The sequence below is a fragment of the Phytophthora cinnamomi genome (assembly GCF_018691715.1).
Source record: "Phytophthora cinnamomi strain GKB4 chromosome Unknown Contig64, whole genome shotgun sequence".
Lineage (NCBI taxonomy): Eukaryota > Oomycota > Peronosporomycetes > Peronosporales > Peronosporaceae > Phytophthora > Phytophthora cinnamomi.
In genome coordinates, this window is record NW_027150997.1 from 213,036 (window position 1) to 230,757 (window position 17,722).

General features: G+C 55.4%; 9 protein-coding genes across 9 annotated transcripts; 2 read left to right on the plus strand and 7 right to left on the minus strand.

Moving 5' to 3' along the window:
* Positions 1 to 98: 98 nt before the first annotated feature.
* Positions 99 to 890, plus strand: IUM83_19371 (Uracil phosphoribosyltransferase; the record flags this gene model as incomplete). The annotated part of the gene is made up of 1 exon (XM_067944418.1): positions 99 to 890. The coding sequence occupies one exon, from the start codon at positions 99 to 101 to the stop codon at positions 888 to 890; it is 792 nt and encodes a 263-aa protein (XP_067786783.1).
* Positions 891 to 1,628: 738 nt separating this feature from the next.
* Positions 1,629 to 2,252, minus strand: IUM83_19372 (V-type ATPase, G subunit; the record flags this gene model as incomplete). The annotated part of the gene is made up of 4 exons (XM_067944419.1): positions 1,629 to 1,725; positions 1,812 to 1,873; positions 1,989 to 2,092; positions 2,174 to 2,252. The coding sequence occupies 4 exons, from the start codon at positions 2,250 to 2,252 to the stop codon at positions 1,629 to 1,631; spliced, it is 342 nt and encodes a 113-aa protein (XP_067786780.1).
* Positions 2,253 to 2,550: 298 nt separating this feature from the next.
* IUM83_19373 (V-type ATPase, G subunit) lies at positions 2,551 to 4,003 on the minus strand (the record flags this gene model as incomplete). The annotated part of the gene is made up of 4 exons (XM_067944420.1): positions 2,551 to 2,736; positions 2,834 to 3,163; positions 3,264 to 3,422; positions 3,518 to 4,003. 4 exons carry the CDS (start codon positions 4,001 to 4,003, stop codon positions 2,551 to 2,553), a joined length of 1,161 nt encoding a protein of 386 aa, XP_067786781.1.
* Positions 4,004 to 5,691: 1,688 nt separating this feature from the next.
* IUM83_19374 (GAF sensor protein) lies at positions 5,692 to 7,956 on the minus strand (the record flags this gene model as incomplete). Its single annotated transcript, XM_067944421.1, has 1 exon — positions 5,692 to 7,956. One exon carries the CDS (start codon positions 7,954 to 7,956, stop codon positions 5,692 to 5,694), a length of 2,265 nt encoding a protein of 754 aa, XP_067786778.1.
* A 655-nt stretch (positions 7,957 to 8,611) lies between these two features.
* Positions 8,612 to 9,326, plus strand: IUM83_19375 (15 kDa selenoprotein; the record flags this gene model as incomplete). Its single annotated transcript, XM_067944422.1, has 2 exons — positions 8,612 to 9,084; positions 9,170 to 9,326. The coding sequence occupies 2 exons, from the start codon at positions 8,612 to 8,614 to the stop codon at positions 9,324 to 9,326; spliced, it is 630 nt and encodes a 209-aa protein (XP_067786779.1).
* Positions 9,327 to 9,424: 98 nt separating this feature from the next.
* IUM83_19376 (uncharacterized protein) lies at positions 9,425 to 9,919 on the minus strand (the record flags this gene model as incomplete). The annotated part of the gene is made up of 1 exon (XM_067944423.1): positions 9,425 to 9,919. The coding sequence occupies one exon, from the start codon at positions 9,917 to 9,919 to the stop codon at positions 9,425 to 9,427; it is 495 nt and encodes a 164-aa protein (XP_067786811.1).
* A 297-nt stretch (positions 9,920 to 10,216) lies between these two features.
* Positions 10,217 to 11,587, minus strand: IUM83_19377 (Acyltransferase family; the record flags this gene model as incomplete). The annotated part of the gene is made up of 1 exon (XM_067944424.1): positions 10,217 to 11,587. One exon carries the CDS (start codon positions 11,585 to 11,587, stop codon positions 10,217 to 10,219), a length of 1,371 nt encoding a protein of 456 aa, XP_067786777.1.
* A 716-nt stretch (positions 11,588 to 12,303) lies between these two features.
* Positions 12,304 to 13,180, minus strand: IUM83_19378 (Dual specificity protein phosphatase 1; the record flags this gene model as incomplete). Its single annotated transcript, XM_067944425.1, has 4 exons — positions 12,304 to 12,520; positions 12,595 to 12,693; positions 12,754 to 12,875; positions 12,953 to 13,180. 4 exons carry the CDS (start codon positions 13,178 to 13,180, stop codon positions 12,304 to 12,306), a joined length of 666 nt encoding a protein of 221 aa, XP_067786776.1.
* Positions 13,181 to 13,539: 359 nt separating this feature from the next.
* IUM83_19379 (Dual specificity protein phosphatase 1) lies at positions 13,540 to 14,871 on the minus strand (the record flags this gene model as incomplete). The annotated part of the gene is made up of 1 exon (XM_067944426.1): positions 13,540 to 14,871. One exon carries the CDS (start codon positions 14,869 to 14,871, stop codon positions 13,540 to 13,542), a length of 1,332 nt encoding a protein of 443 aa, XP_067786810.1.
* Between the last annotated feature and the right edge of the window lie 2,851 nt (positions 14,872 to 17,722).

Here is a 17,722-nt window from a genome sequence, read left to right on the forward strand (position 1 = left end):
ACACCACTTGCCAGCAGCTCCAGCATTTGACGCGCTCCAGGCTGCACTTTGGATTTCCATTTCGGTCGAACACTGCAATGGCCCCCAGCGATCGCCCCATGAACTCGTCACCGTCGCCGATACTCCACCAGCCTGAGTCTCCCGTTGAGAAGAGCGAGTATCACATGTACCTGCACGCCCGCCAGCCTTTCATCCGTTATGAAAACGTGCGTCGTCGCCCGACCGGCCGCATTCCGAGCCAAGGTCACGTCGCCAAGCTCCCTGGAGTAGCCACGCTACTCCGACGCCACGATGCAATGCAGGCTAAGGGGCTCATCGCGTCCACTCCTGTCCCCATTCCGGACCCGGACTCCGACTTTAAAACTCATCACTCTCCCGATACGAATAACACGTTCGAGTGCTGGACACCCTCACGTTTTGCAGGAACGTCAAGCGAAGTCACCTCCCCCGAGTCTCAGTGGATGCCGTCGACCGCAGCTCGCGATCAACTTAATAACGGGGCCAGCAATACTTACCAGTACGAGTCTAAGATCAATGTCCAAGCCCACGAGAACTGGGCGGCAGCAAGTAAGTCGTCTTCGTCGGTGGTTCGGTCACCGGAACCGGTTCGCTCAGAATCGCGGCCGAAGACGTCGAGATATCTGCGCGAGATCGACCGTCGCCGTATCTTGCTTCGTATTGCGCAGGGCGAGAAGCAGTCGGCGCTTGCCAAGGAATACCACGTCAGTCGAGCAGCTATTTGCAACCTCAACAAGCACCGTGCCGAAGTGCTATCGCGTAACCACGAGCACCCGCTGGCCAAACACCCCAAGCGAAGGATGCTGAGCAAGCCTAAGAGGAACGACGTCATGGACAACCAAGCAAGCGCTTCAGACAGCAGTAGCCGGTAAATCTACCATTAATACTTATCTATCTACGCGGGTAGCTCTCAGCATACTACTTCAGTAGGACATCATTGGGGCAGTAGAGCGAGCAACCAGCGACACCAACCTTATGGTAGCCATCAACAAAGCAACAGCGATGTACGATACTAACCCTGATCTAATTGAGCGGAACGATAAGACACTTGACACTAGTTGGCATCATACTAAGGCATTGAAAGCGATTTGAACCTGGTTGCACGCTTCAAGCTGACCACATCTTCAGCTAACTCCACCGTCAGCACCGAAGCCGCATACGTAGCTCGCCAGCACTCGATTGCAGATTGAGCGCCTGCGTGCGACACTGAACGAAGGCTGAAACTATCACCCACGCGTGTAAGGATGTAAGGATCTGTTGTGCGCGCGCCAGATATTGTGTATCGCCTTGCATACTCCTCCATGAGGCAGACTTACCAAAGACGACGGTATCTACAGTTCAGATTTTTCTAGTGTTGCCTGCTAGCAACAGATAGCGCCTGCGTCTCAAAAGTTAGCAACCACACAAAACACTTTTCCCTGAGGCTCACGCCTGCCGACAACCACGACGCATTGCACAAAAGATAAGTATCTTGTGATTCACGAGAATAATGGCGAAAAATCGCTCCATCATCCTCCATACAGCTCCAAGCCTCAGACTGCGACTGGAAACACCGATACAGTCCCTTTCGCCGCCTTATTCCCAAACTTCTTCAACTTTTCCCTCCCACCTTAAGCTTTACGCGCCTCGGGAACACGGATCTGCACGCGAACAGCATGCTGCCCCATCATCGTGATGACCGACTGCTTGTTCTGCTGGAACTCGGCCCTACAACAACAACAAAAAGTAAAGTAAATAAAAAATTATTAATCACCACATACCTTACTTAGCATAAATTTGAAAGGTGCACATACTGCATTTTCTTGATGTCGCGCTGGGTCTCCTCCTCCAGAATACTCGGGTCGTCCCCCATAAGCTACACATACATACACACAGTAAAATAATATAAAATCGTTAGTTTTAACACTTTCCCTTTTCTCTCCCGCGGCTTCTGTAATTGGAATACGTAAGCACGCAGAGCTTTCCCTTACGTCCGTGTTGCCGTTCATTTGGAACGTGCGCTCCATCTGCTTGCGGTAGGCCGTGATCTCCGCCTCGGCCTCCAGCTTGGCCTGCTTGAGGCGCTCGCCGCGCTCTGGAGTTAAATAAAAGTAAATTTCCTTTAAAGTTAATCACAAATTTTCTTGTCGTAGGGGTGGGGCGGAGGGGCACCCACCCTGGCGGGCCTCGCTGATGACCTTGGAGGCCTTGGTCTCGGCCGCCATGAGCTCCTTGATGCTCTGGTTCGCCGCCATGTTCGCTCGGATCTTTTCGCTTTCGCCTCGGCTTTCCAGAAATGAAGTTCCGGGATCTTGATTTAACCAGGAGGCGTTGTGATTGGAGGATAATGCGGTTGCGAGGAGGCGATTGGTTGAAAAGGTAGTTGGATTTTTAGAAGCACAATTTGGACACTTTAAAGACACATGTCCACACGAGGTGGACAGTTTGGCGCTGGGTCCCGAGCTGCGAGCAACCTGGTGAAGCTTCGATCGCTTCGGTGGTGCCGAGTCGGAGCGCCTGAGAGAGAGAGAAAGTTTTCTTTTGGAGGACCTGCTACTGCAGCGCGGGCTTGCCCACGTCCACCTTCTCCCACTGCGACAGCAGCGTGATGTCGTTCTCGACGTCGGCGATGCGAGCCTTGAGCTCCTCGAGCTCCGACGCGTTGAACTTGCGCTGCTTGCTGAGCTCTTTCACGCGGGCCCAGTAGCGCTTCTGCCAGATGTTGCTGTACGTCGGGTCCTGCACCAGCACGAACAGTGATTGATTGACAAGCAAGGAGTCAGCTATCGAGGGGTTTCGAGGTATCTTTCCGGACTGTCAACGCCGACGAACGCACCTTCTTGGTGATGGTGGAGTAGAACGAGTTGCCCAACACGGCAGTGAAGCCGATGAAGTACGTGATGGGCTCCATGACGTCCCACGAGTAGACGTCCCAGACGCAGTACATGAGCGCGCCGTAGAAGCCCGTGAGCCCCGTGAGCCCCAGCCACTTCTGCGCGTTGGGCATGCGGCGCGCCGCCACGTGCACCTCGGCCTCCACCTGCTGCAGCTTCTTGAGCGCGCCGTTGAGCTCAGTCAGCTGCCGCTCCTTCACTCGGCGGTCGTGCTTGATGTTGTACAGCTCCGAGTCCAGCGAGTTCTGCAGCGTCAGCACGCTCTCCAAGCTCTGCAAGAAAATAAAAAAATCAAATCAAAATCTTCAACACCCACTTCAACTTCCCCCCAAACTACTAAAAAAAACACAAATACTAAAAAGAAAAACCCACGTAAGGCCGCAGGATCACGGCGTTCTCCAGCTGCGGGTTCCTGGACCGGTCGAAGTGGACAATCAAATTGCGGCGCTGCAGCTCCCTGAGCCACTTGGCGGCCACCGCCTCCTCCGCCCCGGCGTTATGACACATGCGGTAGAACTCCTTCAGCGGCAACTAATAATAATAAAAAACCCACCACCACAACAAAATCCCCCAATAAAACCTCATCCCTCCCCCCAATCACCCAAGACAGCAAATTTAAAACCCACAATGAGGCGTGGGTCCTTCTCGATCTCGGCCCTGACCGTGGCGAAGGCCACGCTCTCGTCGCGCGCGCGGCGGTCGTCCCGCGCGGCGGCGGCGCCCTCCACCAGCACGTGCACGTGGTCCAGGCGCAGGCAGAAGGGCATGCTCGTGAGCTCGCCCAGCCGCACGGTGCGCGCCAGCTTGGCGCCGTCGGGCGTGGCCACCTCCACCGTCTTGAGCGACGCGTCGGCGCCCCGCACGGCCGCGATCACGTCGCGCACGCTGGCGCCGGCGTCCTGCAGCCCCAGGCGCGTGAGCCCGCGCACGCCCGGCAGCGGCAGCAGCACGTCCAGCTGCCCCGGCGCCTGCGCGGCGTTGCGCACGCTCAGCTGCGGCGACGCGGAGGACGGGGAGGAGGGCGAGGCCGCGCTCGAGTGGAAGCAGGACGACAGCGCCGCCGGGGAGCGGCGCGGCAGGCGCGAGCGCAGCGACAGCGACAGCGACGCCATGAGGGTGAAAGTTTCTGAGTGACGTTTTGCGATCCGACGCCAGGAAGTAGTATAGTATTGTAGAGTACTGTAGAGAGTTGACTATAATAATATTATTATAGTGTACTGATATGTTAGATATTGTTACTATTTCATTAGTTACGAACGAAGTTACAGTCAGTGTAATAGGATCGAGTGCGTCGAGCGGCGAGTTTCGTCTTGATCGAGTAGCAAGACAGGACTGCAACGTCACGCTGGATGACGACGCGCCAGTCAATACAGCTAGCGGTGGTGTTGGTCCTGGGTACTTAATATTCCTTTTTGTTGAGTTTCTCGCATCAATGCAACAGCCGGGTTTTTGTTCGCATAACTAGAGAATGCGGAATACAGTATATTGAAGACGCGGTAGATTGGAGCGATAACGTGCACTTCGTGGTAGCTGACTCAGAAGAACCGATGTTCATACCATTTCCACACGAAACAGTAGCACCCTCTGCGCGCGAGGCCTCTCAGCTAACTGCTGTTGTTTCGTTTTTTTGTTTTTCAGTGCGGTACATTGTTATCACTTAACTTCTTTGGTTGACGACATCAACTGCTGTTGTGGTAGTTATACAGCATGTATACATTATCGAGTTGCGAGCCTCCCGATGGACGGCATTCATCATCTCGGCAGTACATATTCTTCATACATACAATGAAATAAAAAGGATGTAGATCACCGAGCATACTCACTCTGTGTGTCTCTGGGCAGCTCCTTGTCCTCCTGAACGTTCTCCGATCGGACTTGCCTCAACTCCTCAGCGAATTATGGTAAGGCTTGGTCAAACTCTCTGAATTAGGGTCGCGTGGACAACGTGGCATACGACTTAAGAAATGGACTGTACTCCACCACCTAATCAATACAGTCCATTTCTTCAGTCGTAGGCCACTTTGTCCACGCAACCCTGATGCAGAGAGTTTGACAACGATGGTGGGGCTGCAAGGGGTGTGGTCAACGAAAGTGTATGTGAGGGTATGGAATGAAACCGAAGTCGTTGATTCAAATTTAATTGCGGATTACTGGGCAGATTCTGACGCTGCGAAGCAGTCGCAGTAGATACACCTTCTTAGAATCATGAAATCGTGTTTCTTTTAAGAATGACTAAAATCATTAATAACGCGAATCAGATATGTGCTAGATTAAATCGTGTGCTGCCAAACAACTATTACCTGCCAACGACTGTTGTGAAATGTTCTCGGTTCGCGCTAATTGCGATTTTGATGCCTGTACAGTAACTGGGAATACATTTTGTGGCGAATTATAAGTTTGTGACCAGCAAGCTGGTCTCTCAGGATAATGCTTGCGTGTCCTGCTGCTTCATGATGCCGGGTACCGTAAACAGACGACACGAAAACATTTACAAGACTGTCGAGTCTTGAAATCCACAAGGCTCAAATTTGAATTCACTGACTTCTAATCCTTTGCGCTGTATTCATTTCCGGCGGTTAACTTTACACTGTTCTGTGGCTTCTGAATCAGGCAGTCTGTGTCAGACATCTTCTCGTCCGGTCAGATGACTTATAATAGTCTACATTGCCATCTCGAGAAAAAATCGCAGGTTGCGAGTCGCAACCCGAAGCTGCCAGGGATCATCGTGAATTAGATCTGAAACTTCTGCCATATTTCCACTTGGCGAGACCAACCTGGCTTGTGTAGCACTTGTGCGTTTTCACGTGCTTCTGCCTGTGGTTGGCACCAGGAGATCTGACGCTAGTTTTGCTAGTGTCTCCATGGTCGAATAATCTTTGGTTGAAATGTTGTTGTGCGCAACACCGTCGAGGGCGCACAAATTCCCGACGACTTCGCCGTTGGGTGCTCGGAGAGGGAAGCCAGCGTAGAACTTGACACCATGGTCATTGTTTACACACGGCATCTTCGAAAAGCGCATGTCACGCTGCGGATTCTTGACCACAAGGGGCTTCTCGGCGTACACGGCATGCATGCACAGGACTTCATTGCGAGGGGCTTGCTCTGCCCCGGCAGGGAGGTTGTAGCTGCCAACAGCGTGGAAATGTTGATTGTCGATCATGGACACGATGCCAATCGGACATCCGAGGCGCTTCGCAGCTACCTGTGCGATGAGGTTTAACGCTGATCGGTCGTATTCTGGCTGTATTGCGCCTGAGTTCTTGGTGAATTCCACACGGCGTGCATCCTTCTGGGACTCAGGCATAGGCGCTAACGGGATGTCTTCGTGTGAGACCTTAGTTGAGTCGAACTGGTACTTGTAGTCTCTCGTGCGGTCACTCACGACGCATGTTTCTGCCTTAGATCTAGTCCGCGCCTTTGAAAGCTCTTGGTTTATATAGCCCTCAAGACTTGCCAGGATGCGCTGCACCTGGGATTTCTTTCGTTTTGGTTTGCTTTTTACTTCACTCTTCGTTATTGTGGTGGTATTTGACGATGATGAAGATGAAGATGATGGGCTGGCTGAAGCTGCAACGAGATTATCGAGTTTCTCCAAGGCGTGACTGCGGACCTCTGGGTCTTCAGAGCACAACTGACCCATCAAGTCGCTATCCTCGGACTCGAGCAGCGTGCTCTCTTCATCTCCACTTGATGAACTCAAGATCGAATTTTCCGCTGGCACCCAGGCGTCTGCAGGAGTGTCAACGATAATGGGGCCCAACGCAGCCAGCAAGTCTTCATCGTCAAACTTACAAGAGTATACTCGCACCACACATTGTCGACAGCAACGGCTCTTGCCAATTTCTCCAATGCGTGCCTCCACCTCGTAAACTTTAGAGCAGTCCCCACACGCCATGTGCCCACAAAGCTGGCAGTAAAAGTCACGACGGAAGAAGTGGAAATTCTTGTTGCAGATCAAGCAGCGCTTTTCAAGCAGCGTGCCCGCGTACTCGTTAGGAAAGCAGACGAACGACTGAAAGCCAAACCGCCGCCGACGAATGATATGCTCGAAGTGTGACAGTGACTTAGCGAACGTTCGCATGATGCTGTGAGCCTCTGGGCTCATCATGGTGGCTCGGCGGTGCGCCAAGTCTGCGGCTTGGCTGGCTGTCTCCGCCTCGGAACTGCTCGATGAGTCCTTAGAAAAATTCGAGGATGGTTGATCGGAAGCGTATGTGTGCATGAAAATGCAAGTGCGGTGGCGGTTGCTGCCTCCAGCACTTGGTGTGAACTGCAGATCAAAGCCAACTCCGATGTGGTCAATCTCGCCACGCAACGCAGTGCACTGAACTGCCGGGTCGACCTGGTCTTGGATGGATTTTGGGAGCGTCTTCATGAGGTGCACTGCACGTTTCTTGTCAGGATACTGGTGTGTGCAGGTCGACAATAGGAGCTCCTGCCTTCGGCTGTGGCGAGACTGCAGTCGATGATGCAAACTGGTGCTGGGGCTCATTGTTGCTGAGGTGACGGTGATCAATCCTTGTCGTGGAGTGTTGTCGTCTTCTGTATCCAACAGATCGCACACTTTGCGCTCTAGTTCAGTGCCAAGCGTCATTTGCTGCTCGAAGAGAACCTCTCCTCTCTTGAACCGCTTCCCACACAACGACGTCATGGTGGAGTCGTACGCTTCTGAGTCTTGGTGTAGCAGCACACTCAGAGCCTCGTTCAAGTGGCACTGCAGCTCCGTTTTCGCCGCTATGGCGTGCACAATATCGAGGTCAACCTCTGGACCAACCGCCGGATAGTTCGTCCTCGTTTCCGCGAGACGCAAGGCTCCCTTCACGTTGCGGTGCTTCCATCGATCGCCAGTCGCGTTGTTGCGCACGGCTGCGTGGAGTTTCGGCAGCGTGGCGAGGACGTCGTCAGCGATCTGCTTGTCCGAAAACACTAGTCTCTGTCGCGAACCACGCGCACTGCGCTCTGCCAAGCCACTGGCGTCGTCACCAGTGGCAGATTTACTGTCAATTCTGTCCGATTGTCCATGGATAACACTCGCCTTGTCCTTGGTTGCTTGCGAACGGTCCATGTTGCTTCGACAGTTCATGCCAGCAAGTCGCAGGGTGATACTGGCGAGTTTGCGAGTGAGCAGCACCATTCAGGCGCGCTGGTGGGAAGATAAATCATCTGTTGTGATGCTGCAGCTCTATTTACACACTCTCGTCAACGTAGCAAATGGGCCCTTCGAGTGGACATGTTTTGCCCCAGCAACGCGCAAATCACACGCCCAACCTCCTGACGTAAACTGCAGCAGTTACGGTGGAAAAATCGAGGTGCGTCGAGGTGCGAGGGGGCTCCACGAGCGTATTACTTGTGCATGTTCTGCTGTACAGCATAATATACTGTGATCTAACTACAGCGCATATTATGTGCTGTGGTTAGATCGCTCGTCCATCCAACCAAAGGCTTTGAGGCTCAACAAGTGCTGGTGTTGACGATCTGAGTCTCAATCATCACACGCGATCGGGGGATTTGCCCCTAGCACCACGCCACTCGCCAGCTGGAAGATGACGCTCCAAGCCAAGAGTGAATGTCGCCAACCCTGCGACAGCGCTTCCTCTGCAACAGCCTCTCTCATTCCCTTCCACAGGTCTTCTACGTCTGACACACTATATTACGTCCACCACACATCCTCGAGTACACGCTACACAAAGTCAACACGTAGCAATACTGCAACCTGTTCGATGCGACTCCCCGCTCTGCTGCTCCTGGCCTCCTGCGTGGCCGCTTGGGCCCAGGAGGCTCCCGCGCCGTCCCCCGACACTGCGTCTGAGGCCTCTGCGCGTCTGCAGCGCTGCGCGACGCTCGGCTTCGACGCAGACGCGCTGGACTGTCGCCTGTGCGGTGATCTGTCGACTTATCTGAGTTCCGTTAAGTCGACAAAGAAGAAATCCAAGCAAAAGGCTGTCGACTTAGTGACGAAGGAGTGCGGCGAGTGCTGCTCGGACTTCTCCCAAGTGCTGGAGGCCGAGGGCCGCCGCTTCGCCAAAGCGGTCCTGGCACTAAGTCAACGTCGACTTAAGAGATACCCGAAGGTGGCCAGCTTCCTGGAGCACCAGGCCCCGCAGATCAAGGGGCTCGAGGTGCAGGACGTCGAGTCGAGGCTGCCCATGTTGCAGTTCCTTGATGAGGACGGCGAGAAGGTCGAGGAGATCAGGTAGGGAAAAAAGTGTTTTATTGTTCTGCTTTTTATTTAGATTGATGATGATTTTTTTCTAACTTTTTTTTTGCTTTTTTTGTAGTGTGGCGCATTGGGATGAGGACTCCATTGCCGAGTTTATTGGGAACAAGTTGCTGCCTGAGGAGGTGAAGGAGGGAGGTGGAGTGGAGGAAGATGGAGTGGTGGAAGTGGAGGAAGAGGAGGTCGTGGAGGTGGAGGTGCAGGCGGACAAACCGTGAGGAGGAGAGGAGAATTCGACTGTGAGAAAGAGATGAAATGAAGCCAAGTGAGGGGTTGGTGTCTGGATGATGAGGTTACTTTATTTTGTGTTTTTGTGCTAGTCCTGTACCTCGGGACGCTCGGAGCGTTCGGAGTCTGTCGAGCTTCGACTTGAGCTGGGTGTTCTGGACGACGGAGGGGGGTGCTGCTGTTGCGGAATGCGGGGAGTTTGCGAAGTCAGGTTGATCTGGTAGTGCGGCTTTTTCCTCAGGTTGCTCGGTCGGCACGGGTGTCGAAGAATGTTGCCGGTCGTTGAGCTTTGGGTGACGCCGCTTTGAAGACTCCGATCTGCTGGTGAAGGTTTGCTGGTCTCAACTCCGTCTTCCTCGGTATCTCCGTTTGCAGCCTCTGGAACCTGCAGGTCATCCTCGCAGTAGACGCGGAGGATGCGCGAGGTAAGTGCAGGCAGCGGGATGAACCGGTGGAACGATTGTAGCATGTCGAACTCCTCCTTGGACAGGACCATCTCACACTCGGCAGAGTTCAGATCCACGTCATCGTTGTCGCTGTCGGCCGCCTGGTCGCGTATTTCTCGTGCACTCCTCATCGCCATTTCGAGTTTTGGCCTGGAGAATGGAGTGATGCCGGAGATGCCAAACTCCTGATTTATCGTTATGCGATGTACTGATCCTCACGTTGTGCTGCAGCCAAGGATAGTTTTCGAGATTCGAGTGGCGTTCACTCGGTCTGTCCTTGAAGTATGATCGAAACCTCGACAAAAATTGATACAAGGACAAAGAAGGATGCATGCAGAGGTTGCGGACAACAATGGTGAGAGCGCTTTGCGCAATGTGTATAACATCAGCGAGATGCTAATGTATCTGTATTTTATTTATTGTGCAGGGTCTCTTTAGGCAATCTGGGTCGTGTGGAGTGCGCGGCAGAAGCCGCGCTTACTGTCGAAAGGGAACGGGAAGGTCAAACTCCCTGGTCCCTTTGCTTCTTGTTCATTAAGTGCTCGAGTAATTCGCTGCGCCAGCAACTGTGAAGGATACTCCACCAAGTGGTACGAGGCCGTGCAGAGCAACAAGATGAGGCCGAAGCGGATGAACAAGCGGTCGTAGTACATGGCGGGATCTTTGCCGTAGATGTCGTTGAAGAGCACGAAGCTGTGGAGGAGATACACGGAGAAACTGATCTTGCCCCAGTATCGGAGCACGCTCCATTCGAACATCGCTGAGATGCAGGACGGGAGAAGCATCTCGATCACGATGACCAGAGTGACAGGCACACTGATGAAAGGGAAGCCGCCTTCGTCGTGCTCACGCTTGTGCACCCAGTGGAAAAGCATCGTGGGCTCTGCGGGGTGACCAGGGTGCGAGTTTCTGCGGAAACACACGCTGAGGACCAACGCGACAGCAGCGTACTCCACAACTCGAAGAGCGAATTTGTGCAACTTCGTGAACTCGAATCCGGTCGACTTCACCCACGTATCAAGCTTTACGTACAAGGCAGCAGCCATGGATCCGGCGAGGAACGTTGGGAAGTGCGGCATCAGTGGCGAGTGGCTCGACCGACGCTCGTGCCAGCCCGCGTAGATGATCCACGTGTACAGAGGAACGAATGGCACCCACCAGTAGCGACGCAAATTGAGCACGCCCAATACGAATACCGGGAGGCAGAAGTAGTACGAGATCTCCAGCGGTAGCGTCCAGAACACAAAGTAGCGGTGCGTGAAGCTGAACGTGAGCACCTTGAATAGGTCGAACTGGCCGCGCTCCTTCACGAGGAAGTACTTCTTCTGGTCCTCAAACGGTAGCAGCCAAATGATGAAGACGACAGTCGCGAACAGCGGGTACACTCGGAAGAATCGCTTGGAGAAGTAGTCTGCAAGACTGAAGACCCACTTCCGGTAGCTTGCATTCTGCGCCAGCATTCGAATTGACTTTTTCATGAAGAGCATCGTCAGCAAGAACGACGAAAGCACGAAGAACGTGTCCACAGCGCAAGCGCCCAAGTCGAGATCGTGCAGATACTCGCGCGAGTGCTGGCTCACGACTAAAATCGCTGCCAGTCCGCGCACACCGTCAAGAAAGAGGATCTTGGCCGGCGCCGCTGCGGGTTTCGTAGGTTTGGCCAACTTGGAATCGGGCTCAACTAGCTGCTGAACGTCTGGTGCGTCCTGAACTTGCAGTGGGATTTCCTCCAGCACCGACGTGCCTTCGTGGGTCCTGTGGCAATTGTACCTGCTAGCCTGCTCGCACACCCCGTGGCGAAACATCGTTCTTGAACGCCAGGAGCCTTGCGTAATTTGGTTTCAAGGCAAACTCTCGAGTACCAGGAGATGCGAGACCGGCCGCTTATCGCAGAATGAGGCGTGGTTAGCAGATTCTTGTGAGCTTTTTCCGTTGCTGAGTTTGAGCCTCCGTTACCGGCGGGACAAGGAGCGCTTCTTTTGGTTCATTAGCGCAAACCTCAGTGACAGACAAAACGCAAAAGGCATGCACGTCCCATTTCGGACTACGACCCCGAAAATACTGTGGCGGATGAGACGTGGTGGGCTTGATAGCGTCTTCGCACGAAGCGGTTTTGTGGATCTGTAGAGAAGCCGCAAGTCTCACGTGAACTTGATCATCAATGGAAGAGGCCTGTGTCAAGGTCACGCCGACGTCGGAGACAAATCTTCCTGTATCTTAGCAACTTAGCACAGCCACGGAAAGCACTATCTGTCGATCACGTTCATTATTCCATTCGATCCTCGATACACTGTGGTTTAGTGAGATGGTGCGTTGCGCAGTCGAACGCTTCTTGATCCCATGCCTCATTCACTCCGAAAGTTCTCAGGGTATTTTCTTAGATGTGGTGGTTTCAATTCTAACTCCAGTGACGACAACTTCTATCAAGTGCAACAACCAGGGCTCTCTCAATGAAGAAAATGCTTCGGTTCGCTTTTGTGGCTGAACTACCAACACGTCACAGCGACGATAAACGTGCTGGCTATTCGCTTGTCTTCGTCTGTGCAGCCTCAAAAGCACGAAGCTCCTGGTAAAACCCTGTGTTCGGTTGCGCTTGGGGTCGCACTGCGCGCAGCTTATTGAGCGCGTCCGAGAGTGTCAGAGCCTCACGAGCGATCAGGTAGGCTAGTACAATCGTCGCAGACCTTGATCGCCCCATGAAGCAGTGCACCAGCACCTTCCCTCCCGTCTCCAGAGCTCTACAAGCAGACAAAACAGATAACCGCATTAGCCCTTGAAACTACCAGTCACCACTTTATGACGACGCACTTACACGTCAACGAAGCCCAACGCTTCATCGAAGAAGTCGGAGATGTGGACCGACGGCAAGTCCGCCACCTCCAGCCGCAAGTACGCGAACTCCTCCGGAAACCTCCATACCAAATAGAAGTGAGGCGAGGGCTGACTCACACAAGAAGTTACAGATACTCACTGCAGTGGCAGCGTGGGGGACACACATAAGATGTGTGTGATGCCCTCGCGTTTCAGCGCGTCCAGGTTGTTCGCGGCGCCATAGGAACCGATAAACAGCCCCGACACTCCATCCACCGCCACCTGCAGCAGAAGTCAAAGTAGACCAAGAAAAGTTTTAGGACTGGGATACCCAAAGACCCGCCTTAGGCCGGTCTTACCGGGACGTTGTCTTTGGTCTCGAACATCTTGGCCATAAACGCCTCGCGCATCTTCCGAAAGCCGGAGCTGTACTCCTTTTTCTTGTTGCGCTCCGCCCCAACAGTCTGTTGAACAGAAGACGTCGAGCAGGCGGAGACGCGATGTGGCGCAGACGTCCCGCAGCCCAGCTGATCATCCTGGGACCCAGCAGATGCAGCCCGCGAAGCCTTGCTAGTCGAAATCTCCATCGCGCCCAAGCAATGCGCGTCCTCTGGTTGGGACAATGGAGTTACTCACAGCCGGAGCTCACCGTGGCTGTCGAGTTTAGTTCCGGGGTCAAGTTTGGTGTCCGCAGAAACCAAGCACCAAATTGATGGGCTGGCTGGTATTACATGTATGAGGCGGGGGATAACGGAGACTGTGGGGGATAACGGAGACTGTGGGATTGCAAGAGGGCCACGGGCTTTACTATATTATGTTTATTTACGCCTTCTATCTATCCGAACGAACGAGGGTCTCCTCGGGGGATTCAAAACATGCAACGGTTGTGTGGGGAGTGATTGAGTGGGAGTGTGTACGACCGAAAACCAGTGTCTTCGGAAGTTGTTTATATGCCTTCGAGCTTGACGGAGACTGCAGGAACCGGCGGCAGGTGGGGCGCCTGCAATTGCTGCACTTGCTGTTGCTGCTGCGCCTGCAGTTGCTCTTGCTGCTGGCGCTGCGCCGTGAGCAGGTTGTGGTGCATCCGGCAGTAGCCCTGCTTCACCTGGCCGTTCTTGGTGCACTGGCCGTAGCGGCAGCGGCGCGCACCGCCGTGCATCTTGCACACGCCACGCCACTGCGCCGACTTCTTGCAGCCTTCGATGCGGCAGCGGCGGCCGCCGCCGTGCAGCACGCAGTGGCCTCCGCCCTGGTCGCTCGTGGTGCACCCGGGGGTCGTACACCGCCGGCCGCCGCCGTGAGCCTTGCACAGTCCGCGCGAGCGGATGCCCTTGGTGCAGCCCTCGACCTTGCAGATGCGCGTGGCGGTGGTGCGCTTCTTGCGGGGTAGAACGGGGGGCGGCACCATTGCGCCAGCAGCAGCGAGCGAGTCGTAGGCGCCAGTCAATCCGACAGCACCGGCCGTAAGCGGCAGCGTGCCCGGCAGCATCCGGTCCTGCGTGTTCACGGGCGCGAAAATGGGGGCGACCGGAGCGGGCGTCTGGCTCATGGTTAGCAGCATGTCGGCGGGCGCGTTGGCCATGCCCATGGCGGCGCTGTAGAACCCCGGCGTCGGCGCCTGGGACACCGCCGCGTTCATGTCGGTCGAGTTCATGGGCGACGCGAAGAGGAGCTGGAGGCCGGGCATCTGCGCGCGAGGCTGGGTCGAGTGCTGCTGTTGCTGCTGCACGTTGACCGGCGTCTGACCGGGCATCTCCTGCACCAGTTCGCGCAGCATCTGCGCGTCGAGCGCGAGGTCCTCGTCGTTGGAGCGCGGCATCGGCGCGCTGTGCTGGAGCACGAGCGGGTGCAGCGCCGGTTGCTGCGGGGGCTGGTGCTGGTGCATGTACTCACCTCCGAGCACCATCGGCGCTCCTGTGCTGTAGGTCGATGCCGACCATTGAGGCGCCGCTGACGTCGTGCGCGGAGGCAGAAGCTGCTGCGAGTAGTACCCCGTCGGTGTGGAGAAGCTGCTCGGGTTGCGCGGCGGCAGGTGGTCGGCCACGCTGGTATTGACATAGTACTGGTTGCTGTGCTGGTCCAGCGTGAAGCTAGGCGGCGGCTGCGACGTGCTCGTCGTGGCATCCGCCGGGGTGGTCGCGATGCTCGTGGGCGACGACCACTGCTGCTCGTCCGAACGCATTGGGTCCTCGGCAGACGGCGGAGCTTTGAGCTGCGTGAGGAAGCTTTGGAACTGAAGCTCGGGGGCGGTGGTGCGCTCAGCGGCAGTTGGTACCATTCGGGCGAGTACTGCTCGGGTTGTAAGCAAGATTGCTTATGCCGAGCGAAATCGGAAATGCCGGGATGGTGCAGCGCCACCAAAGCCGCGCCGCGACGCCCAAGCGTGTTTGATTGTCTGCTGTTACGAACTGGGCGGCTCTTTTATCCTGCGTGGGGGATTTGGTGCCGCGAACTTGGCTAAGAAGAGAGACATACGGTGGCGCGCCCTCGGTGCGGGGCGTGTGAGTAGCACGGGGAACCAGTGGAGATGCTTGAACCGAGACGCCGGATGTCTCGCCGGCGCTGGTCTCTCGCCGCGTAAGTTCATTCGGGGAGAAAGACTGAGCAGCCTCGAGTCCATGAGCTGCGCCCCGTTTTCAGGGGACCTGCACGTTTTTGGGCGGCGAAGAGAGACAGAGGACGCCGTCGGTGTCGCCGCTTGGCTCACAGCGGTGCGACCCAACGCCAAGAGCGCTTTCGATTACCAGGACGGCGCCTATACATGACGGCATCTTCGCGGCGAGACGTGCCGAACGATTAGCCCCTTGTTGGCGATACCTGCACCTGCACCTCGTAGGACCACAACGGGGGACAAGTTGGTCTTTCGGGCCTACAGCAGAGCTCATATGGGATTTGTGTCCCCCCGCTGGCTGGGGGACTAGCATCGCTCCAAAAGCTCTGTTCTTTCGTGCCGATGCCTGCTGGCCAGAACTCGTCTGTCGCGAAGCGAGACAAACGCCACTCGCGCCACGCTGAAAACGCGCTGGTCGAGCGCGCGTAATGCTTCATGTACCTGTAAATGCGTTGGAACGCACAGGCTCCAGCTAGATTGCTGCGAGCAGCGTCTCGCCTCAACACGCACTTTCGTTGCGATGTCACCGGCGGCTCCTGGCCAAAAGCTCACGTAAAAGCGCTCTCGGGGCTTCTGAGAGCAGTAATGGCGGCTTTTGACACGCGCGCAGGCTATGCAGGTCCGGCTGTCGAGCCGTTTGTGGGCCGCGCGGGGCGGACCAACGCAGAGGGAGCCCCGCCCCCCGAAATGCGACCGAGCTCTGCATGCCGCTGCGAAACCCGACCAATAATCACCGCGATAAACACGCGCGGCGCGGCCGAAAGAGGCGGATCCGGGCGTGTGTGGCTCCAGGACGCCTTCAACGTGAGCCCTTGCATAGCCCGCGGCGAGTGTCCGTTCAACTGCACGGCCGTGGTGTTAAACGCCGCGCTTGCGGACACCCTGGCCGCCATACACAAGCACAAGCACCGTGGTTGCACACGTCACAGATCTTCCGGCGGCGCCCGCGTTCCTTCGGTCGCAGCATTGACACAGCGTGCGTGACCACGATTCCCCTCGGTGAAATGTAATTACTTTCGCTGCCGTTTGCTACATCGGCGGTCTCACCTATCGATTGACCTGTACACTAGGTGTTGCATTCATGGCAAATACATGTAATGAGTATGCACTTTTGCACGGAATTGGGTAGGGCGAGCTCTCCAACCTCTTCAGCTAAGGGGAGGACCTTGCGTATCACTGACCGCGCAAAGGAGATTCCAGGGCTAACGCATAGCGGAGCCTACATGTACTTGCCCTGCATAGTCCGACGTAGGATGGCGGCGCTTGGTCTTCGTGATGAAGCTCGGGTTTCTGCTGCGGCGAGGGGCACTTCGGCGTTGGCTAATGCGGGGCGCTTGTGGCCTGCAGGCCGCGCGACAGGTCTCTCGACGACCCAACTGGAGAAAAGGGCCGCGTTAACTCGGGCACAACTCACCAAAAGCGCCCCGAGCTACTTTCTCTTGCGAAGCAACGCGCGCGCAGAGTCGACGAGGCGGAGGGAGTTGCCGTCGCTTCATCTTGGAGTCCAAGACTTGGACGCGTCGACCGGTTCTTGTCCGGCGTGAAAAAAAGATGAGGAAGAAGAGACCGAGACTCAAGTTGAGCAGAGGCAGAGTGACTACAGTATGTAAGCCGACACCGTTCGAGTCACACCAAACAAACCGACAACGGCGCATCCGAGCGCGCAGCTGAGTCAACCCGCGGCCTTCCCGTTTGAGATATGAAGTAGGTGCTCCATTTGGCCGCTACAGATCGCTCAGGCGGTGGAAATGGACTTCGGAGGGCACGCATTATATCCCCGCTTAATTTGCCACTGTATTTCTTGATGTACCTCGCACAGGAAGTGCAGGCTGTTCTCAGGATTTGCACAGCGAAATCATAGGGTGTATTGAATTAACTGAGACCAGTGGGATCTACAGGAACAAGTGTCCCATTGGGGGAAGTCACTCTTAACTCTATATCAGTACATCTTCGTCTATGTGCAACCTGCGTGAATGCTGCCTCTTTTCAGTTTTCATACGTACCACTCCGGCAGATTAGGCGGGGATGCCTGTAAAGGCGCCTGCGTGAAAGGATATTGGCCGACGTACGGAGGTGACAACGGGACGGCGTGTTGAACCTCACTGGCAGCACAAACACCTAAACGCCTCGTCGCCGCGCCGCGCTGCACATCCGGACATCCGATGAGGACGAGTCGTCGCAGTGCGCTGCTTGATGGTCAATGCATCCGCCATGATGGACCGGGCCTCGTTTCTCCGCGGCAGTTTGTGGCGGTGCGCCGCTCGAAGGCTCCTTTTCACTGAGGGATATCCGCCGAGGCACCAACACCCCGTTGTTGACATCCGCAAAGCGCGGGGCCCGCGGTCTCGTGCTGTCGTCCGCTTCAGAATAGGAAGGAACGCACAACAACTCCAGCACGTCGCCATGAGCCACGACACCATGTTGGCAAATTTGCCATCGTCGTTTCAACCAACCGCATCGTCTTCAATCTCCGAAACGACGGCGCCAATCCGGGTAGACACCATTACATGTACGTGCA